Here is a 23,608-nt window from a genome sequence, read left to right on the forward strand (position 1 = left end):
CTGTGGTGGCTCTGGTGTCACTACAGCTTCCTGCTCAGTGAGAGCCATCAAAGCACCGTGGGTGACACTAATATGTGGGTGAAGGACAGATGAGGAGCTGAGAGAAGTTTGATTTCATCTAACAAGCCTGGGATGTAAGCAAATGAAAAATGTTTTCCTAATACATGGCTCTGGATGTACAAGCTAAGGGCCCATCCAACCTATAAACGTTCTGGATGCAGCAGAGGTGGCATTTCTGCAGGTAACCCTCATATCCATGCTGGAAGAAGACACATCCAAACAGACTTTGTGTACTGAAGTCTCCAGGCTGAAACCGAACAGAAGATTGGATTGTTTTGCAGGCTGTCAGTGACTGGCACTGCTCAGGAAGAGCAATGTAATCTTCTCGGGTGCTTTCCTATGAAAACTGCTGTGAAGTTAACTAAGACTTGGATCTGATTCACTTCTACTTTACTGCTCTGACCTGTTTCTGAAGGAGCCGTTAATCTGATTATTGCATGTTCTCTTTTTGTTCTGTATATTGGAGCCTTCAATATCACCCACTTGCACCCCATCACAAGATTTTTACTTATTTTACCTTCTACAAGTGCACCCTGCCACAAGGGGAATGATGATGCGATGCCACAATAGGCATCCTGCAGAGCACCCGTGGTCTGAAATGCCCTCAGCACAGTAGAGATTCTGATCTGTCCCCAAAAAAGGGCAAGAGAGAGGCTGACAGCAGTGAGGGAGGAGAACCCAGTAACATGGAGGTAACTGCACACCAAAGGGGCTTTGCCATTCCGGTACATGTGCATTGATCTGGGGGTAGGAATGATGAGCTTGGAACAGCTCTTGGTGATGTGCAGGAAGCGTGCTCGCAATTGGTGCTTGGAAATTGGCATGGAGCCATGGGAACCCACTGGAATTTGTCCTCGCAGGAAGCTTCCATCCACATTTAGCACTTCCTGCCCTGGCACTGCCACACAGTGCCATGCTCCCAAGTGACAGGCTGCGCTCTGCACAGGGAGAATCAGGAGCAGGGACAGAGGGCTGCACCTTCCCTGGAGATCTCCTTCTCATCCTTGTGGTGAGGGCTGGCATCCCATCTGGCAAACATCTCCACAGTGTTGTAGTGAAGTGGAAGAAGCTACAAACTTCACATCTGCGAGCAGGATGGGGAGGAATCTCAGCACGTCACTTAGGACATCTGCGTCCCAAAGAGGGATCAGCTCTATCAAAAACTGGGAGATGGTTTTAAACTAAAAAGGGGAAATGTAGATTAGATGTTAGGGGAGAAATTTTCACTCAGAGGAGGGTAAGGTGCTGGCTGCCCAGAGCTGTGGGTGCCCCATCCCTAGAGGTGACCCAGGCCATGGATGAGCCCTGGGCAGCTGAGCTGGGGAGCAGCCAGCCCACAGCAGGAGTGGGGCTGGGGAGTTTTGGGGTCCCTTGCAACCCAACCATACTGTGATTCTACGAAAAACTTTCTATATGGGAGCTTTCCCAGTGTGCTTTTTTTAAATCCTGGATGGTGGAGAGTCCCTGCTTTCCCAAAACAATCTAGTCTGATACTTCTTTCTCACACTTACTTAGAAAATACCCTTGAATATCTACTCTGAATTGTCCCTGTTGCAATCTGAGCTGGAAACGCTCTGTTCCAGTCCTTGTGGGTAGCAGAAATGTTTTCCCTGCTGTTCACAATGCCCTTTTGCAAGTGGTCCCCTCACCCATCTCATCCCCAGACCAACACACACAGCTCCCATGGTCCTTTCTGTAAAGCCAAACCTCTGACCGTTCCCTGAGGTTCCATCCTTCTGTCTGGCCTCATCTTTCCCTGCCGTGGGCTGGCTGCCACCAGCTCAGGCTGCCCAAGGGCCCCATCCAACCCGCCCTTGGATACCTGCAGGGATGGGGCACCGATAGACCTGGGCAGCATCGCCAGGGCATAAATCTTTACCAGCCATCCAGCCGGTGTTACACGTTCCTAAGCGCAGCACACGGAGCTCACCCTTTCGGACTCACATCCTACACTTGATACGGTTTGCCAAGCTCCATTGCGTCCCGGCCTCCTCGGGGACTGCTCCCGTTTGCCCACTGCAACCAGAAGCATCTGGACGGGCAGACTCGAGGCGCTGGGGCGGCAGAAGCAGGGCGAGGAGCGCGGGGTTGCCGCAGAAAGGCCCGGGGCGCACCGGGGGGAGCGCGGCCGGGGGGAAGCAGCCGCCTCGCCTTTGTCCCCGGGGTTGGAGGGGGGGAGGCGCGGGGCTGCGCGGCCGGGTGCCGGAGCATGTGCAGCTGCAGCAGGCACCTGGCAGGGAGCCGCAGCGGCGGGGATGTGAACCAGGCGGGGAGGAAGGCCCTTGACTCATCAGATAAATCCAGCCCCGCCAGGAGAGCGGAGGCGGCGCGGCGCTAGCAGGGGAGGATGGCGGGGGACAGCGAGCAGCGGCTGGAGGAACAGGGGCAGCCCAGCGGCGGCGAGCCTTTCCTCATCGGGGTCAGCGGCGGCACGGCCAGCGGCAAGGTGCGGGGAGAACGGGGAGCGGGGCTCGGGTGCACGCAGGAGGCCCCGGGGACGGGCGGCCGCCACCGCCGCGCCACGTGCGCCGCCGCCGCCGCTGCTGCTGCTGCTCCGGGGCCCCGGGTGGGGACTGCGGGGACACGGAACGGAACGGGGCTCCGTGCGGCCAGCCGGGCACCACCCTGCCTTTCTACTTTCTTTTAACGCTCCAGCGAGGGGCTGCCCGCCCGCCCGCTGGCAATGCGGTTATTCTTCACGCTTTACAATGCGACCGATCGGCGGTTGCTCCCTCCGGACGCGTGGAAAGAGGTGTGGGTGTTCTTTTTTAGGGGTTTTTTGTTCTTTTTTTTTTTCTTTTCTTTGGAAAGGCAGCCTTGGGGCACCGCGTGGCGAGCTGCTGACTCACAGCAGAGCCGCACCGAGCCGGGGGCAGGTGGGGGCGAGGGGCGGCCGGGCTGCAGTGCTGCGCCCCAGTGCAGAGCTGGGCTTTCCCCGCGGCCTAAAGAAAGCAAGCCCACTGCGAGCACTCGGTACTTTCCTATTTGTTTAACCTAATGTAGGTCACTTTTTCCCCCCATCCTTAAAGAAAATTACTTCTTTCCCCCCTCCCCCCGATCCATCATACCATCTCCCCATGCAGCATTCTACCTGCGTTTTTTAAAAGGAGGGAGCACAAATGGTAGTGGAAACACCTCTGGAATGTTTCTTGTTGAGGAAACGTGGGCTGTGACAGAGAGCCCGTCTGTGGGTTCGCTCTAGAGGGGCCTTTCTCCCTTTAAGGGATGGTGTAACCCAGCTGCTGCCCCAGCCCATAATGACAGCGATTTAAGAATGTGTTGCCAAGCCTCCTATTGATTCTTGAACCGCAGCTCCTACTGCGAGGAGGAAAAGTCCAGATATAACAGGGAAGGGATGGTGAGAGAGGATGCAATCTCTACCACTGGGAGCAGGGCTGGATTGTTCCTGCGGCACAGCTCCGGTGACTCAAACGCTGGGGTTTGTGTGCTCCCTGATGCGTGTGTCTGCCTCTCTGTAGCTGTCCCAGTAACATTGTGTCTGGCACTGCTCCACTGTTATGTCTCCGAACACCGTGTCTCTGGGCCGGCAAGGTAGCAGTGATAGCAGTACAGTTCGCCACGGTTGTTCCCAACTTCAAAGTGGAAATGCTTTAGCAACAGCAGGCTGCCTTAGAAAAAAAAAATTAGGGAAATGGTTCTTTCTAGCAAGGGAGATGTACTAGCTGGCTTTTCCTGTCTCTCAGCTTTGATTTCCCCCCTCCCGTGACTGTGGCCTGCTAAAAAGCTCTGTGCAGCACTGCCTGCTGAAGGCAATCCAGCAGATCTATACGAAGTTTATGGGAAAAGGCTGCAAGAAATATGCTGGGGGCTGGGAAAAACCAATAAGGTTTGCTCAAAGAGAAGCAATAAGAAGAAAGGAGCAGGGGCTTGTACGTGTGGACCCTCACATTTTTGCTGGGATGCTGTAGGGGTCTGTCTGCAGGTGATGCTGCAGGAAGGCAGCTCCCACCCACCACTGTGCCTATGTTCTGCTGCGGGTGGGAGCAAAACACACCCGCAGGGAAAGCAAAGCAGTCACCTTTCCCACTGGGAAGGTGGCAAGGCGGCAAATCTGCCCGCCTTCACACCAATTCAGGGTTGTTGTCCTAACACACCCCTTTGGCAGTGCACCAGCCCCAAGATAACAGAGGGTGTTTGCCGCCCAGAGGCCCCCCTTGCTCCTCCCGCTGATGTTTTTGTTGAGTCTAAGATGGGGAAAAAGGCTCCGTGGTCTGCCCGCATCCCCTCTCTCTGTGAGCTGGGGCAGCCTCTGGTTGGCATTTCTGAAAGCCAGGTTGGTGAGAAGAGCGATTCAAAAGCTGGCTGCTGTTCCCTGCTGAGCAAGGGAGCAAGTCTGGAGACTCGGATAGTAGGTGGAAACCTAAACACCCTCCTGTCTTTGGCCTTTGGGAAAAATCAGGACTGTGCTGCGGGGGACACATGGGGTGTAGCAGAGGTGCTGGCATGCTGCAGTCGCTGGGCAGGCAGTGCCAGCACTGTGCTGGCTCCTCGCAAAAGCCTGAGGGGAGACAGAATTTCCTTCTCCCACTGAACCCCTAAATCCAAACCGTGTCCAGCCCGGACAAAGCTTGCTGCCATCTGATGTGGAGGAGATGACATGGCATTGAGACCCCCTCCTGTGCCAAAACCAGGCACAACCGCCTCCTTCCCTCAGAGGGATTCCCAGAGCTGGATGTTGTAGCATTTTCTTTCATGCTCAATGCCTTCAAAGTGCTCTGCTGAAGCTTTGTTCTCTTCTTTTACCCGTGGTCTTTGTGCTAACAGCTTCTTCCCTCCCTCCCATGAGACACTCCTGGCTACGAAGTGCCGCAGCACACAAGGCAGGCAGCCAGGCTGGGAGAGAGTCAGGCAGAAGGACTGCTGAGATGGGCTGGGAAGTGCCAGGATGAATCCGGGGGGTCTCTGGGTGACTCTGCTTCAGCCGAGCTGCTGAGACCCTGCAGCAATGGAGCTGGGGTGGCTGCAGGGGTGAGGAGCGCTCCTCAAAGCCACGCGGAGGCATTAATTGCTGGTCCCCACGTGATGCAAAATGAGGTGCTGAGCTCTACCTTCCAGCAGGAGGCTGGAAGAAAAGACAGATTTACAGTGGGCCAAATGCTTTCATTGGCTGCCTGGCCCTCATGCTGGTGAGGGCTGAGTCTGAGTGCCAGCGGGACCCGATGGCTACACTTTCAGGGTCTTAATAAGCACATAAAGTCAGAAATGTCTGAACATGCAGTCCTAAGCATTTCCAGACTACAGAGCACCAGAACCGCAGTGTGCTCAGCCAGGTGTCTTGTCCGCTGCTAATCCTTGAGGCACTTCTGCTATGAACACCATAAAAGCTGTATGGGGCTGTGCTGGCTGCCTAGAAGAGCTGAGACTCAGAGCCAACCGTGGGGCTGAAGAAGAAGCCAGGCAGATGGGACAATCAGTGTGCTGGTCCCTAGGGAAGCAGTGACCCTCACACCTCCTCATGAGGCAGTTCCCTATTCACGAGGGCCTTCTTGCACGATGGATCTCACACGCCTACACTTGCAAGGGCTGAGGTTCCTCATAGCAAGCTGTGGGTTTAGCCACTGGGCCACCACATGGATGAGCCCAGAGGAGATTCAGCAGTGACCCAGAGGCTTTCACTCATCTCTGTATGAGGGCTTGCAAGGACTGCAGCAGCGCCGTGTTGGTTCAACACCATTTCCTGGTGACGTTTTGTGGTTGGCAGGAGCCCTGGATCACAAGGTCTGACTTCATTAATGCTGGTGTCAGAGCAGGCTGGAGACTCGTCAGAACTTCTGGTAGAACACTGCTCTGCGCCAGCTGCTGAGCATACCAATGCACGGGGTGTTTGGTGGGTCAGCCCTTCCCTGTGCTGACAGGGTATATGTGAGCTCATCAAGGAACCTATCTGGTGCAATCCCTGTGGCTCCAGGAAAGCATATCATCTGCATTCAGATCCTGTTCATGCTGGAGCTCAGGACTTCTGGTTCCATGTGGATGACAGGTCTCTGGATGTCCCCATCCCAGACTGGTCAGCCTGTGGCTCACAGAGTGAAAGGCAGGATGGTGAACCTGCCTGGGAAAGCTCTGGGTGGAGGCCTGGGCTTTTGGTATGAGAATAGCAAGTTTCCAGCCCCAGTGCTGCCATACAGATGAGCTCTGATAGAGCTGGAAAGGACCATGTGGGTCGTGAACCAGCTCTCTGCAGTCACGGGCAGACATTTAATAGATGCTCTGAGAGCCTTCTCTATTTGGCATCTGTTCTGTGTGTCACCTTGGTCCACTGAACGCTTCCTAATACTCTATAATTACTGTAACCTTACAAGGAAAAACCCAAATCAACAATTAGTGCGCTGGAGAGAAGGGCAGCATCATCAGGGCTGCTGATTGCAGGGACTCGGGTGAGTCTGGCAAGGAAGCCATGCCCTGTACTGCAGGGGACATCATCCCTTGATATGACCTTAGGGAAAATACTGCCAGATCCCCTAAATGGAGGCTGTCACAACCACAAGTGTATGATGGGAACACCCCAGCCAGGCTCCTGCAGATGCAAAGGATGGTCCAGTCCCTTGGTCTGCTTGGTCTGGTCTCTCAGGGGAAGCAGCTCAGCCTGGCCCTTACCACTGGGAGCACCTGTGCTGCCCCATCTTGTGCACCATGCTAGGGCTGGAGGTGTTATTGGGCCCTGCCCCATTCCTCTGCCCATCAGCTTTTCCCTAACACCCAGCTGAAGTTGTAATATGGAGCTACCCAAGAGAGATTGAGGGATAATCTACATAATAATATCAGGGAATTAGTCAACTCTTGACGAGTATTTGAGCAGCTGGCTATAGGCCACAAGTGGATATGAATTAAATATGTAGTATAATGAATATATTTCAAACAAACGTCAGGCGTGGGGCTCCGAGCACTGTTCTGCTGGATTTCTTCCTTGTGCACCTCCTCTCTCCTTTCAGGAAAATGCACTGGCATTGTTCCCCATGTGCCCCCTGTGTTTCCCTGCAGCTGGGGAAGAGCTGAGTGGAGCCAAGGAGACCTTCATGCTGTACCTCTCATCTTCAGAGTATCTAGAAGAGCCATAGCTTGGGATGGGATCTAAATCCCCGAGTTTCTGTGTTGGGATTCATCTACAGCGTTGTGCTATCTCCCTCAGGTCTGCCTTCCCTCTGCCTTTGAGCTCTCGGGGAAGAAATGATTGTCTTGTTTATCCCAGGGAGAGGTGTTTCAGGTAGGATATTAAGAAAAATTTCTTCTCTGAAAGAGTGGTAATGCATTGGACTGGGCTGCCCACGGAGGTGGTGAAGTCACTGTCCCTGGAGGTGTTACATAACCATGGACATGTGGCACTGAGGGATGTGGTGAGTGGTGGGGATGGGTTGAGATTGGACCTGGTGATCTTAGAGGTCTTTTCTGATCTGAATGATTCTATGATTTTAAGTGGTTGCTGGTGGGGAAACAAGAAGTTAAGAACAGATGAGGAAGAAGTTGGGGCCCAGGTGGTCCCTTTGAGCAGGTGCTGGGTGTTACCCTGTGTCCCTTGGGTCACAGTCCCACTGGTATGTCCCAATGTGATCCATCAGTCACGCTTTAGTCTTGGCCAAGATGTCCCCTTGGGTGTTCTCAGGCCTCCCTAGAGCCTAACTGATATTATTTCCAGTTATGAGTGAATTTTTCACACTCTGATTAACATCAGTCACACGTATGCATGCAGTGCTGGTTTGGGGAAAGGGGGTTTGAGCGGGGGATTTGTGTCACTTATTTGAAGGACACCTCCTGAGGCTGGGACTTTCTGTTCCTATTTGTAGGGGAACTTTTAACCTCTGCATTTCTGGTTTTGATTCCTCCTTAGCATGTGGTGCTTATTGAGCAAGAGGAATTGTCTCCAGCTGTAGGAGCATTCGGGCTGACATTAGAGTGCCTGCCTGCACCAAGAACTGGAGTGGTTGCTTTTCTTACCAGCCCCAAAGAGCCACCCCAGAGTGCTGGCCCAGGTGCACTCCAGTCCTCCTCCTGGTCCCCAGCAGAGGCCATAAGTGTAAGACAGGCTTTATGTTTCTGTCCCCAGCAGCTAAGGTTAACTTTCTCCTTGGGTATTTCTCACCACCTTGTGTCCTGAGTTGGGCATTCAGAGCTGGTGGGGAGTCTTGATCAGCAGACCAGTGCTGCAGATTAGTGTGCATAAGGTAGAAGAAGGACTGGGAGGAATTGTCTGATATGCTGAAATGATTTTAGTTTTCATTTGTGTGCTGAGGTGCAAGGTGTGCTGGTTTTGCTGATCTGAAGGAGCTGTGCTTCTGTCTCCCGGCTGGAGAAAACAGTTTCTTGCATGGATCCGTACAGCTCTGCAGGCTGGGGATCTATCTGAGTAGCTGTGCTGGAGAATGCTGATTAAAAATTGCAAAGGCCATGGGAAATCTGGTGTCCTTGGCACCTGTGGCCAAGGCTGAGCCTGTCTGAAGGCAGGGAGAGGCAGCGGCATCTGGGGGAGAGCGCAAAGAGGAAAAGCTAGGGAAAGGCACCATGCCCGCCCTGTTTTTGCAAAACCTGGCTGGATAAGCAATAGGGCTGCAGAAGGATGCAGGGAGTGGGAAAAGAGGAAAAGGAGAAGGGGCTCTGGCTCTGTCATGTGCTGAAGGGTGAATGCTGGCAGCAGCAGTGCTGCAGCTCTTTGTTCTGGGTGTGGGGCAGAATGCCCACGTGGCGCAGGAAGCACGGTTTGCCAACCCTGGCGAGCTGGAGGAGGACGTGAGCTGCTTGGGGAGCCCCGATCCTGACCTGCCACCCAAAAGTGTGCCCAGGGCCATGGTTCTGCCATCGGGCAGCCCGTGCCGGCTTGCTGGCTGTGCTCAGGGCTCTGCAGCTCGGCTGGGGCTGACTCACGGCGCAGCACTTGCAGCCAAGCCAGGTCAGCCTGGCCCAGTGGGGAAGAGACGCTCTCTGGGGACGACAATGCCGTCAAATCTTCCAGCTTTGCAGGCAAACAGCCTTGCCCTCTGTCTGCCAGGGTGACCTCCTCTCCCAGGCATGCTTTCTCCTCCTTCCTTCTCACCACTTCTATCTTCAGCGCTGCCTCTGGATACTGCCAGCCAGGTACAGAGCAGGCGGCCAAACCAGAAGGAAGATGGGAACATGGAAAGAGCCACAGGCAGGCTGGGGCAGGCTAAACTCTTATTGCCAAGCTGAGAGCTCTGCAGAGAGTATTTCTGATGACTGAGGGCAGGAGCAGCTCAGCTGAGCTTTTGCAGTGAGCGTGACTCAAGCAGGGGGTGAAGCAGCTCAGTTTGGTGCCAGCAGCGTGCCTTTCCCTGGTCCCAGGCTTGAGGTTGCTGGCAGATGGATGGGGCTCCTGCAGTCGCTGGGTGCTTCCCTGCCAGCCTGACCTGCCTCTCACTGCCTGAGGCAGGCAGCAGCCAAGGACTCCTGTGACCTAGAGAGAATGGACTGAAACAGGCTTTGGGATTTGCTCTGATTCATGTTGTGATGGTGGGGGTCTGGTCACCCCAGTGCAAAGTGCCGGGATCTTGTGCCAGCAGCCAGAGCCATGTGGCTCTTTAGATGCTGGCTCTGCAGTGCCCTTAGTTTGCTGTGCCAAGAGGCACCAGGATACACTTGTAAATGCTCCTCCCAGCTGTGGCAGAACTCTGATAAAGTCCCAGGGCTCTCCTCCTGGTGTCTTTTCATCTTGGGCTTTATGTAGGATGTGAAAACAACTTCTGTGGGTCTTCCTCCCCATCCATGCAGAGGTGGAGTTTGTGAGCTGGAGCAGGGCTTGGGGGGATGCTGCTTGGTACTGCTTTCAAACTAAAAGGCCACATGATGGGTGCCCCCAAAGCACCTTTTCCTTTGTGAGTTTGGACTATGAGGTCAGGACCACAGATTCTTGACTGCAGGTTCAGCAAGCTGTGCACCAGGCCATTTCCTGACATCCTGTGTGGCACAGATACCACTGCCACTGACTTGTTCCATTTGCTGTTCCCTCCCCAGTCTTCAGTCTGCTCCAAGATTGTCCAGCTGCTGGGCCAGAACGAAGTGGACTATCGCCAGAAGCAGGTGGTGATTGTGAGCCAAGACAGTTTCTACCGAGTCCTCACCTCAGAGCAGAAATCCAAAGCACTTAAAGGCCAGTTCAATTTTGACCATCCAGGTGAATGGAGAACAGCACAGGGGTGGGATGAGGGCTGGATCGCATCCCGCCAGCAAAGAACTTTTCATGGACATCAGGAGGACTCCATCTGTGCATGGGGTGGGAGTGAGTGGCTTAGCCTGTCCCTTGTTGGGCTGGCAGCTTTGTGGCCACTGGGGCCACTTGCATCTCCTGCAAGACAACCTCTGTCTCTCCAGGAAAGCAACTGCCTCTGCGAGTGCTTGGGATGAGAAAGGAAAGGTGGTGAATTCTCAAATTCCTTAAGATGAATTCTCACACTCTTCTCCTTGCAAAAATATCCCCCAGTTTGAAACCCCACCCCCTGGGCAGGACTAGGGAGATCTGCCTGGAACAGACCTTGGAGGCAGCAGCTCTGTGCTCTCCTTCAAGGAAGAAACCATCTTGCACAGCTGGCCTGCAACCCCTGCTGCTACAACAGGGGCTCTATGAACCATCCCAGAGCTTGGTAGGGAAATTCCAGAGCCGCTGTCCCCTCGTCCCCACGAGGACAATGGCTGCAGGCAGTGAGCACGGAGCAAACAGAGCCCTGTCTGTGCAGCAGCTAAAGGTTGGAACACTGCTCCAGTCTCTGCGAGGGCTGGAGCCCTGGAGGAGATGCCTTCCCAAGCTCTCAGTGCTGCCGCACAAGGCTGGCATTGATTTTTGCAGACCAGATCCCAGGCTGGTGCAAAGCTCTGTGCTTCGCAGCACCCATGGGGATGAGCAGGGCTTTCCTCTGGAGCCTGTGCGTCTGTCTGTCTGTCCATGGGGTGCTGGTGGCTCTGGTTAGGCTAAGCACAGCATTGCATGTGAAGCTGCCTCGGGTAACGTTTTCTCTTCTCCTCAGATGCCTTTGACAACGAGCTGATCGTGAAAACGCTCAAAGAGATCACAGAAGGGAAGACTGTCCAGATCCCCGTCTACGACTTTGTCTCCCACTCCAGGTCTAACAGCCACTCCTACCTTGCCAAGCCTCTGCTGATAGCAGCATGCAGCCCTGCCACCCCAGCCTCCTGCCCCTCTGCTTGTGCCTGCTCTTAGGTGCCCATATATTGACCCAGAACTTCAGTGCTGACATCTCCACACTCTGTTAGGGGCACAGTCTTGTACAGGCACAGTCTAGGGGCCTGGAAAGCTGCATGACCACACAAATATAACAGGCATAAGTGGAGGAGGGCTATGCCCCCCCATCCACTCTTCCTCTCCTCATAAAGCCTCTGTTTGCAGCTTTAATGTGTATTCCAGGCTCAAACAGTCCAGCACTGTCAGGAGAAGAGTTCTTGAAGCTCTTGCTCCTGTAACTCCTCCCTTGCATGTGTTAGCTTGCATGCCTGCACTGATTGAGGATGGTGTTTTCCTACAAAAACACCATGACTTCAGAGGAGTGCTGCTTGCTCCCTGGGGAGCAGGACTGTCCCTACAGTTTCCCCATGCTCAGACTTTTTGGGTTTTATCGTTTGGCATCTAACACTTGCAAGCAGCATCTGGCCAAGGCAAGTGGGTGAGGGGCTAGTATGCTTCCTTTTCTGCTGTCTATTCTTGTAGGAGGAGTATGCATGCCTTGAGTTCCCTTCATCACAGTGGGGTAGGTCTCCCATCAGTCCAGCCCCCTGGTGCAGCAGTGATATCCCATAGCTGCAGCTGTGCTCAGGAGCACCGCTGTTTCCCCCATCTTGCTTGGCTTGTTTCCTCCCTGCTGGCATATTTTGACTCTCCTCCTTCCCTCTGCTAGGAAAGAGGAAACAGTGACTGTCTACCCTGCCGACGTGGTGCTCTTTGAGGGCATCCTGGCCTTCTACAGCCAGGAGGTGCGGGATCTCTTCCGCATGAAGCTCTTTGTGGATACAGATGCAGACACCCGGCTGTCCCGCAGAGGTGAGGACCAAACATGCCTCGTGCAGCAGGGACAGAAATGTCACCTGAATGATGAGCAGCTAGCTGCAGAGGCAGTTAACCAGTAGTAGAGCAGTACTGGAATCAGCACAAAGCTTTGCTGCTGCTAGCAAAGAGCCAGGGCAGCACATTGCACCAGGCAGCTCCCAGCAGTGGGGAGCACTCTTGCTTTGTGTTTCTTGGGATTCAATGGGTCTCTTGCTGCCTTGTTTGGGATCTTCCCTTTGATGCATCCAGTAGTGTTTTCTGTCCCCGTGTGGAAAAGGTGCAAAAGTAGAGCAGTTCAACAGCTCAATGGAAATTCAGCACCTGATGGTTATGCTCAGGTCTGAGATTTGGTGTAAGGGTGTCCGTCCCAGGTCATGCAGATAGGGAGCATGGTTATACATCTTGTTCTGCTTGGCTTTGTTGCCAGCTTATGTAGGAGGCACTCCAGTTCTTCCAGGTGTGCAAGGCTTGAGATGCAGTCAAAGCTGCCTTTAGGTCTGGGGTCAGTGATGTGGCCCCTGAGCCTCTGGGAGGACTAAGAAACCATCCTGGGATTCTTGGGGCAAAATTCTGTTCTGTCTGCACTGTCCCTCTGCATACCTGGGCTCCAACAGCTTTCACAGAGTGTTCAGAGTACAGATTTATAGAATTAGCATTCAGGCCTCTGTGCTGTGGCAAGAGAAGTGTCCTGGGACTGAACGTGTGCATGGGACCATCAAATGTGTTCCTGGGCTCCATCAAAAGAGGGGTGGCCAGCAGGGACAGAGAGGTGATCCCTCTACTCTGCTCTTGTGAGGCCCCGTCTGGAATACTGCATCCAAGTGTGGAGTCTCCAGTACAAAAAAGACAGGGAGCTGTTGGGGAGGGTACAGAGGAGGGCCACGAAGATGATCAGGGGACTGGAGCAGCTCCCCTGCGAAGACAGGCTGAGGGAGCTGGGCTTGTTCAGCCTGGAGAAAAGAAGGCTGCGGGGTGACCTCATTGCAGACTTTCAGTACCTAAAGGGAGCCTACAAAGAGGAGGGGAGTCAACTCTTTGAAAGGGTAGATAACTGCAAGACAAGGGGAAATGGTTTTAAGTTGAGGGAGGGGAGATTTAGGTTGGATGTCAGGGGGAAGCTCTTTACAGAGAGAGTAGTGAGGTACTGGAACAGGCTGCCTAGGGAGGTTGTGGATGCCCCATCCCTGGAGGTATTCAAGGCCAGGTTGGATGGGGCCCTGGGCAGCCTGGTCTAGCGTTAAATGGGGAGGTTGCTGGCCCTGCATGTGGCAGGGGGGTTGGAAATTCATGATCCTTGAGGTCTCTTCCAACCCTGACTATTCTGTGATTCTGTGACAATCCCACCCTGATACAGAACTGGTCTTGCCTGCTGAAAGCCCTGCGTCCCTCCTGCTGCCAGACATGCAACCTCCTCCACTGCTGTCATCAGTGCTGATTAAAAGCTGCTTCTTATGCAGCCTTCTTGACCCTGCCCACCGTTCTTGCATGACTCATCCAGGGAGGTGACAGCACAGTCACTGCAGGGAGACGTCTTAGCGGGTCACAGATACGCATTTGTAAGATCCTGCAATGTGATCCTGATCCTGTAAGTAGACTGTGCTGTGCAGGCACTCAACAACCAGGAGATAGCCTGTTTGTTTAGTGGTGCTCTGTATCAGCTGTGTGAAGGAAAGGCGTTGTCCTGTGCGTTTGCAGTGCCCCATGACCACGTGTGCATCCCAATTGCGCGTGTAGAGTGCGTACTTCAGTTGCTTTGGTTTGGCATGTAACCATGAGCTCAGGGCTTGAGAACTACTTGAGTTCATTGACCAGGAACCGAGACAGTGCAGCTGCCAACCATGATACAGAGCTTGAGCTGCAGCTGCTGGATGAGATTGTAAGCCTCATGGGCCACAGCCATTCTTGGGGTTTGCTCCCACCTACCATCAATCACTAAAGCCTTGCAAAGGGGTAGCTGGACTGCTGCTGGGTGGTCAAGGTGGTGGCCTCTCCTTGTCTGGGCAGCTCATCCATCTCCTGATAGAGAACCAGTCATCATCAGTTGATATCTCAGGTTGGATGTAAGGAAAAGCTTCTCTGAAAGAGTGGTTGGGCACTGGCACAGCTGCCCAAGGAGGTGGTGGGATCACCATCCCTGGAGGTGTTACAGGACCATGGAGATGTGGCACTGAGGAACATGGTTTAGTGGGTAAAGTGAGGTAGATGGACTAGATGGTCTTTTCAACCTTAATGATTCTGTGATTTTATTATAAGAAAGCAGCAAGTCTGTTTGTTGCATGTCTCCCTGGCATTGCTGGGAATGGAAAGTCAATGTGTGAGATACTGAAGGTATAATCATGTCCCTGGAATGTTGCTGGAGGCAGCTTGTAGCAAGGGAGAGTCAGGATCTTGCATTGCGACATGGCCATGAGTTGTCTCACTCTCACAGAAGTTTTGAGGAGTTGCAGCAGTGGGCTTTTGAGCTGGGTGGCAGCAGGGGATGGAGTTCCCAGAAACGCAGCTGACAGCTCAGTTAATTGGTAGTGCTGGGTTTCAGTACGTGTGGCTCATGCTGCCACTGGCTGCTGGCACTGGACAGGCACCAGTGTGTCCTTGGGACATTGGCCTGCTCTGCAAGTGACACCTCCCACTGCTGGAACCCATTGTTTTAGGGCCAAGTACGAGTCAGAGGGTGCTTGATTTGTTGTTTGGGGGGCATCACCCTGCAGCAGTGTGCCTTTGGGAGGGCAGGAGAGCTTTGTCCTGCCAAGAGCCCTGTAGCCCGGGTGTCTTTGCACTTCGCAGGCTTCCCCTGCTGTCCCAGCTGTGTGTGCAGCCTCCCTGCCCCACATCGGCCAGCAAACAGGGCGTGGGACCAACGAACAAAAGTCTCTCTGTCTCTGCCTTTTCTTTTTTTATGTCCCTTGTCAGTTCTTCTGTATTGTTTGTGTTGGGGCTTGCTCCATCTCTCTGCAGAGGGCACGGAGCTGGCTGGAACGGCCTGGGCAGGGCTGAGCCCTTCCTGGAGCTGGCACACACTGCCAGGCCTTCACCTCCCCATGCAAGGCTGCCAAAAGGCAGCTGGCCGTGGGCAAACTGAGCTGCTGGGAGGGTGCCAAGGCAGTGTCTGGGCAGTAGAGCCATTCTGGCCCCACCAGTATGTGGGCACTGGGTCGGGCGGGCAAGGCGCAGTGGCTTGGCTCCACTTGGCACATGGAGGAGGCTGGCTCTGAACACAGCACCAGGTGCTGCCTGCTGGGGAGCAGCCAGGCAGCCCCCAGGGGAGAGCCAAGGCCTGTCTGCTCGGCCCCACGGCTGCTCTGGCCCTCACTGGTGGATGGAATTCCTGCTGCACAGGGACACCTGCCCGTGCTGGAGTGACGTCAGGCCAGAGCTGGCAGCAGCCCATGGGGACTGCTTGGACATGTGGGAAGTAACTTCCAGGAGTGCAGGCCTTGGGGATAACAGCTGGGTGGCTGGATGGGGCTGTCCTGAGGGGAAGGGGATGGTGCAGTGCATGGCTTGGCTGCTGACTGTGCCTTACACCTTTCTTCTAGTGCTACGAGACATCAGTGAGCGAGGCAGGGACCTTGAGCAGATCTTGTCACAGTACATCACTTTTGTGAAGCCTGCCTTCGAGGAGTTCTGTTTGCCAGTAAGTATGGGGAATGATACTCACAAATGCCAAAAGTGCCTCTTTCCCTGGCCGGCTCATCAGACAGGAGCATTTTGTATCCCAGGGCTCTCTCCCTCAGGCGCTGGTGAAAATGAGGGTGCTGATGCTGGCTGGGTCAGGGTGAGATGAGGATTGTTTGTGCAGCCACTGCCTTCCCAGTGAGATCACTGTCCCTATGTGGAGGCAGACACAGCAAGAGAAACCCCTCCCTGCACAGGGTCAGCCAAACCAACACCAGGCAGCTCAGCAGATGCCAGCTGAGGAGGGATGATTCTTGGCTGCATCTGGACAGGGAATAGAAGATCCCTGTCCTAGGCAATGACCACCGTGCCTGCCCTTTTTACCTTGCGTGTGCTTGGGAGATCAGAGGAGCATCTTGCTATGTTCTGTGTTGCAGGATGTGGTCTTGAAGGTTGTTGCATTTCCCAGCTTGTGAGAGGCCAAGCTGTAGTGCAGGCAGACCTTGCTGTTGCCCAGGATTTCAGGGTCTGCCTGAGACAAAGAAGTGACTTTGGGAGCCAGACTCTCCAGCAGATGGGGACTTTGCATGCAGGAAACCCTGCAGTCCAAGAGAACTTGCAGGTGAAACAGCATGTTTGCAGGACTACACATTGCACATCCCTTGTGGCATTGCTTCATGGAGAGAAGCCTGTGGCTTCGTTCTTGAGGCTTTACAAGAGTGATAGTTATACAAGGCGTTTCTCCTTATTCTGGAGGAACAGAGCTTGCAGAAACCTGCAGTGTGGGGGCTGAGAGCTAGCAGCATGGTCAGGAGATCATGCTGTGCCTCCAACCTCACTCAGACCTTGTCCACAGAGAGCTGTCACACTGCCTGTCCATATGGCCAGCTCTGTCCTTTCCATTGGAGGCACTGATTTGTTCTGTGCTACAAGGTCTGCTCCTGGTGTACCCTAGAAAGGGCCTGGGCTGCTGGGCAGCACCCTTGCAGATGTGGGTCAGGGGACCAAGGTGCAGTGTTGGCGTCAGTTCTAGAAAGGTTTTTCCTGGGAGGCAGGTCCTTCTTGCTGCCTCCCTGCAAATCTCCAGTGAGATAAATCCATCTGTTGGCAAAGCAGCAAATGCTGCATCAAGACTGTTCTGTTGAGGAGTGTAGGAGGGTGAAATATGAAACAAGGAGAGTAGAAAACAACTGCTTTGTGCCCACCCACCATCCCTGCACTGGTCTGCTTCCATCTCCAACCCAGTAATGGGCCCAGCCATAGAGCAATTGCACGTGGATGTGCAGCAGTCTGGGCACCCAGTGCTGCTGTTAATCTACCCCTAACAGTTCCAGGTGGCTGAGCACTGAAACAGCCCAGTATGTCCTGGGGATGTTCCATAGGGCTGACAGTGCTGCGAGGTATCAGAATGATCCCCTTGTCCCAGCAAGCTGGCTGTTGATTGTAGAGCATGGCTGTCAGGAAGCTGATCAGCTGTAAAACTGGCACAAATAGGGGAGGAAGCTCAGACTGGCACCTTCAAAACTAGTCCAGGATTGGAGTCCCAAATCAGATTTTTTCACAAGCAGTACTGGTAGAAAATTTCTCCTGCATCCCAAGCAGACCACATGGCTGCATCCTGTATATCCACGCAGGCTGGGCATGCCAGCTCTTGCTCTTCTACCTTGTCTGGCTGGATTTTGGGGTAGGTTGTTCCCCAGAGCATCAGCTGCTGCAGTCCTGTGATCATGAAACTTTTTAGTATCGGGTTTTGGTAGGGTGCTTCCTACTGATGTTTGTTTGAGCTCAGGAAAATAAAATTGAGGTGCAAAGCGGGGCCCTCAAAACACAATGCAGAAGGCAAACAAGATCTTTCAAAATGTATGATCAGCCACTGCCTGCCTCCCAGCGTGTTTGGGCCATGTAACCCCTGGGGGTTAGGGCTTGGAAGCAGGAAGAGCAGGAAGCAGGGGCAGTGCCCCAGCCTGGCAGCTCTCTACTTTCCCAGTAACACAGTGCTCTCTTTCCTCCCAGACCAAGAAGTATGCTGACGTGATCATTCCCAGAGGAGCAGATAATGAAGGTGAGCAGACCAAGACCCTATTCTTCCCTGGCAGCTTGCACTAGGAGGTAGCAGGGGCTGCTGTAGAGGTACACTGAGACGAGCCTTTCCCCTTTGCTCCCCATGGCATACTAGTGCCTGAGAGTTTGCGTTACTCTGAGCAAGCCTGGGAGCCTGCGTGCATGGTGTCTCTAGACAAACAATTCCCAGCTCATACCTACAAAGGGAAAGGTGCTTCTCTGAGGCCAGGCGTGCAGCTGGGTGGTCACGTCTCCACCTGGCTGGGGTCTATCTGAGCGTGCTGGCAGAGCACAAGGCCCTGCATGGAGAGAGGGAATGAAGTGACAGCAAGCAGCTCCTCCCTGCAGGCTTGCAGCTCCCAGCCAAGGGATGGGAGGGCATGGGAGCGGGGGTCATCAGCACTGACTTGGCTCTAGTTTGCCACAATCCTAATGCAATCTCTCCCTGATGTTTTCCCCTCCCTTTGTGCTCGCAGTGGCCATCAACCTGATCGTGCAGCACATCCAGGACATTCTTAACGGAGGACTCAGCAAACGCCAGAGCAATGGCTACCTGAATGGCTACACTCCCCCGCGCCAGCGGCAGCCCTCAGAGTCCAGCAGCCGGCCTCACTGACCCCGGGCGGCAGGCGTGAGGCTGTGGGCGGAGGGCACTCGGGCCCTGCCACTGCCGCCCTGTACATACTGTCCGTTCATTCCCCCCTTATCTATTTAAGAAACCAGACGGAGACGAATGCCTTTAATTTTGTATGTTGGAAATGCCGAATGAGAAGCAGCCAGCTGCTCGGGAGCCTGGACCGCCCACAGCTCCTGGTCTTGCTCAGTAACTCCTCCAGCACGGAACCGGCTATAAATCTCTATAAATATAGAATTGCTCTATTTTTGTGTAAATGCAGAATAACGTAAAATTACTTGCCGTAAGGTATTTGCCAGGCTTGGTGTTGCTGGGAGGGAGCTGGGAATAGGGGCCTGGAGTTGGCATCCTCACCTGATAGACAAGAGGAAGAGCATCCAACAACTGTTTTTAGTATGCCTGTGGTCTTCATCTAAGGGAAGGGGCAATCTGTAATGGAGGTTCTAACTTAAGTGCAGCGAGGCTGGGGTTGCTTCCTCCTGTTTGTTGCTGCTCAGGTTCAGGCAGCCTGATGTTGGCTGGCAGGCACTGCACAATGCCACTGGCAGATGGCAGAATGGTGTGTAATAACTCCCCTGACTGTCTTTCATGTCTCTGGATCTCAGTCCTTCAACAGCATCCCTTTTTTGTTGTCTGGCATGTCTTCTCACCGCGGTTGTGGTGTCTGTTGTCACACCCTCCATCAAGGTACCTGGCAGGAAATGTTGGGTAGCTGGTCATAAATGTGGCAGCTTGTGTTTTTAGCAGTCTTGCTGCCTGGCTTGGATAGATATCCAAGATAGGATGTGTGTCCCTTCAGCCCCTCTGAAGCTTGCTGGCCATGTGTGTGGTGGGACTCTTAACCAAGCCTCAGGCTCATCCCTACACCTGGAAGTCAGACTGCAGAAGGTCAGATCTGCATCTGTCATTCCCCACTTGAAATGGTTTTGCTGTTGAGTATGGACAGTTGGGTCTATAAATATGGTTAATGGAGAACCAGCCATAAAAGAAAGTGGCAGTGGATGGCAGCTGCTAAGCAGCCTGAGGGAGTGCCAGCAGCACGTAGCAATATAGCAATATCTGGGCTCCCTAATATCTGCCTCCGTGCATCATGTCCGCAGGTCCCAGCTGGATGGCCAGATGTCCCTACAGCTTGTGTCTCCTTCTTTGTGTGCTGGCGGAGGATGTGGTGTCCCCACTGCATGTCATCCCTGGGCATGTCCAGGAAGTACACTCATTTGCTGAGGGTGAGAATCAGTTCCCTTTAAGTTGGTAGTGCTGCAATAGCAGCAGCATGGGAAAGCCTGATGGGGCTGCAGTGTCCAGCTGGGGATGCCTGGAGAGCAAGATGGAGCAGATGAGCTGGGGCAGATGCTTGGTGGGAGCCTGGGAAGGGGATGTGATGGGATGCTAGCCAGGGAAGAATCTGCACTCCTGGGACCAACTTGTCCCAGCAAATAACAAATCTCAATCATCCACAAAGCCTGGAGCTGGGACCTGTAGCCTTGCTCCCTCTCATGGTTTTCACTCCTTCCAGAGCATTGTTTTTGCTCTGGAAGCACAGTTAAAAGCTCAAGACTTTAGAAACTAGATGCTCCATTACTCTCTAGTGTGAGTTTTTGATTTTAACCAAGAGAACAAGAAAAAAAAAAGTGCCTATCCCAACGAGCACTGCTGGAGCAGTCTCATTCCCTCTTGGTTTGTGATGAGGGACTGTGACATCAGCCCTTCATCCCTGTCACTGTCTGCAAACATTTCCCAAGGCGTGACAGCTCTGCCATAATCAAGGGCTGACCTTGGCTGAATTCCTCCAGCTACAGCATGTCAGCCATGTGTGAGAGGGACTGAAGCCCTGCATATCTGGAGAGGCTTCTCAGGACTTAAGTGGACAATATAGCTGTTAGGTTAAATACTGATCTCCCCTTCCCTGTGAATAAAGACAACAAATGTATACTGGTGCTTCTCATCTCCGGTATATGGTGCTGTGTGCTGCTGGCTGCAGTCCTAGTTTTGAAGCAGATTTGGGCATCATCTTAGTTCTGCAAGGCGAAGCCAGATGTGAAAGAGCACTACTGATGCACAGACTGCTTTGGTAGGGGCTCGATGAGCAGGGAAGTGGAGTGAAAACTTTCTGAAAGGCCAGGCTGGTGATCAGTGGTATAAAATCTGTTTGAATGTCAGTAACTAGCAGTATACCCCAGGGAGTCAAACTGGTTCCAGTCCTGTTCAACATCTTCATTACACACTGGATGATGGGGCAGAGTATATCCTCAGCAAGTCAGTGGATAACAGAAAACTGGGAGGAGTGGCTGGTATATGAGAGGATTGTGCTGCCATCCAGAGGAACCTTGATAGACTGGAGAAGGGAGCTGACAGGAACCTCGTGAAGTTCAGCAAGGAAAACTGCAAAGCCCTGCACGTGGCAGGACCCAGGGGTCACCCAGCCTGGCAAAAAATTCTTTGGGGTTTTGGTGGACCCTAAGTTGGCCATGAGTCAACATTGAACTCTTGCCCCAAAGAAGACTGTTGGTTACCTGGGCTGCTTTAGGCACATGTTGACAACAGCTCAAGGGAGGCGATCCTTCCCAGAACTGGTGAAACCACACCTGGAGTGCTGTGTCCACTTGGGGGTTCACCAGTACAAGAGAGACATAGAGCTATTGGTGAGAGTCCAGCAAAGGGCCTGCGGATGGGAAATGGCACGTACACAGATCTATGTTTACTGGGGGCTGGATCTGATGCTGATGGACTGCCTGGTACTGTGGAGAGTCTGTGGTTCCCTTGAGCAGCTGCCACTTCTCTACGGGAGCGTATTGGTCTTCTGTGGCAGGTGCCTATGTGCGATACTGATGCTCAGTGGACATCCTTCAGGTCCTGTATCTGGGGACTCTTTTCAGCATTATGCACCACAGCGCTTCAGAATGCTTCCACAAGAAATTGCTATAGCCTGTGACCTTTTAAAGAATCACAGAGTCAGTAAGGTTGGAAAAGACTCTCGGGTCATCAGGGCCAACCCCAACCCATTCCCAACACTAAACACATCCCTCAGTGTCACATCTCCACGGTTCTTGAGTGCCTCTGGGGGTGGTGACTCCACCACCTCCCCGGGCAGCTGGAGAGAGCAATAAGGTCTCCCTGAAGTTCCTCTTCTCCAGATTGACACATTCCTGTTCCTTCGGCTGTTCCCCACCACTCTTGACCAGTTGCCAGCTGGATTTAACTCCATTCACTGCTGCTCTCTGGGTCCCAACATCTAGGTAGTTCTTTACCCAGCAGAGTGTACCCATCCAAGCCATGGGCTGCCAGCTTCTCTAGGAGAATGCTGTGGGAGACAGTGTCAAAGGCTTTGCTAAAGTCCATGTAGACTGCATCAGTAGCCTTTCCCTCATCCATCAGGCTGGTCACCTGGTCATAGAAGGAGATGAGGTTGGTCAAGGAACCTACTTTTCATGAACCTGTGCTGGCTGGGCCTGATCTCCTGGTTGTCTCACACATGCTGTGTGATCACTTAAGATGACCTGCTCCTTAACCTTCCTCAATACCAAGGTCAGGCTGACAGACTTGTAGTTCCCCAGATCCTTCTTTGAATCCTTTTGTAGATGGGCATCGTACTGACAAATCTCCAGTTATCTGGGACCTCCTCATTTGACCAGTACTACTGATAAATGATGGAAAGCATATTGGCAATCACCTCCGCCAGCTGCCTCAGTGCTCTCAGGTAGATGCCATCTGCATCAAGGGCCTGTGATAGTCCAGGTTGAGTAGTAGGTTTCCAGCTGTTTCCTACTGAATTATGGAGCATTTATTCTTCCCATCCCAGACTTCTAGGTCAGGGAGTAGAGTATGCTGAAAATAACTGGCCCGACTATTAGAGACAGAAGCAAAAAAGGCATTGAGTACCTCAGCCTTTTCCTCATCCTTGGTGGTAATGATCCCCACCACATCTAATAAAGGATGGAGATTCACTTTGGCTCTCCTTTTATAGTTAATGTATACACAAAAACATTTTTTTTTTTATCTCTTACAACAGCTGCCAGATTAAGTTCTAGCTGGGCTTTTGTGGTTCTAATTTCCTTTCTGCATATCTTAGCAACATCTTTGTACTCTTCCTAAGTTGCTTGTCCCATCTCCCACAGGAGAGATTTCTTTCTCCAAGTCACCTGGCTGCTCTGATGCTGTGAAAATGGGACCAGCAGTCTGGAATTAGAGGGCAGTCAAGTCCCTTACTAGGGAAGGGGGCACTGACAAAGTGATTGGAAAATGGACACAAGTCTTCACTCTATGGAGGCAACTCTTGTCAGACATGAAGGAAAGGCATCCCTTCAAGAAAGATATTGTATGTCACCTGGTCAAGTGTGCTACCATGGAGGGAGGTATCCAGTACTTGGGGGCATTAGCTGTGCTAGAGGTGACCTGCACCTGCAGCTCCATCAGGTGCTCAGAGCCCTGTCCAGTCTGACCTTGGGTGTCTCTGGAGATGGGGCATCCATCACTTTTCTAGGCAACCTGTGCCAGGGCCTCACCACCCCTATTAGAAAATCTTCCTCTTATATCCAATCAAAACCTCCCCTCTTTTACTTTGAAACCATTTCCCCTTCTCCCATCACAGCAGACCCTGCTAAAGAGTCCGTCCCATCTTTCTTACGGCCCCTATAGATACTGACAGGCTGCTCTCAGGTGTCCCTGGAGCTTTTTCCTCTCCATGCTGAACAGCCCCAGCTCTCAGCCTGTCCTCATAGGAGAGGTGTTCTACCTCTTGGGTCATTTTCGTGGCTCTCCTTTGGATGCACTCCAGTAGGTCCAGATCTCTCCTGTACTGAGGACTCCACATCAACAGCTGGCAGTGTAGAGGCAAATCCATCCGGGCTGCAGCACTGTGGAAAGATATTGCTGCCTGGGTTGTAGAAGCATGTCACGTAAATGTCCACATAACCACAAGTCATACCACTGAAGGACATCAAAAACAACCAGCAGGTGGATCAGGAAGCCAGGATTGAAGTGGCTTGGGTTTATGTGCACTGGCAACATAAGGGTGAATTATCTATACCTCGGATGGCACGTGACACCTCATACCTTCAAGGATGAGATACAACATATTGATGGACTTGGGATGGAGGGGTGGTCTTGACCATGGATGTTATTGCACAGGTTTTCCACGCATGTGAGATGTGCTGCCTTCAGGCAAGACAAGTGATTAAAGCCTCTTAGGTATGAAGGATGATGGCTGAAATGTAAAT

At 53.0% G+C, this 23,608-nt stretch overlaps 1 protein-coding gene across 1 annotated transcript; it reads left to right on the forward strand.

The window, feature by feature from the left end:
• Positions 1 to 2,407: 2,407 nt before the first annotated feature.
• Positions 2,408 to 18,374, forward strand: UCK2 (uridine-cytidine kinase 2; the record flags this gene model as incomplete). Its single annotated transcript, XM_079536121.1, has 7 exons — positions 2,408 to 2,506; positions 10,042 to 10,201; positions 11,049 to 11,145; positions 11,934 to 12,076; positions 15,619 to 15,716; positions 17,711 to 17,759; positions 18,235 to 18,374. 7 exons carry the CDS (start codon positions 2,408 to 2,410, stop codon positions 18,372 to 18,374), a joined length of 786 nt encoding a protein of 261 aa, XP_079392247.1.
• Positions 18,375 to 23,608: the final 5,234 nt, after the last annotated feature.

The sequence above is a fragment of the Tetrao urogallus genome (genome assembly GCF_951394365.1).
Source record: "Tetrao urogallus genome assembly, chromosome: 5".
NCBI lineage: Eukaryota > Metazoa > Chordata > Aves > Galliformes > Phasianidae > Tetrao > Tetrao urogallus.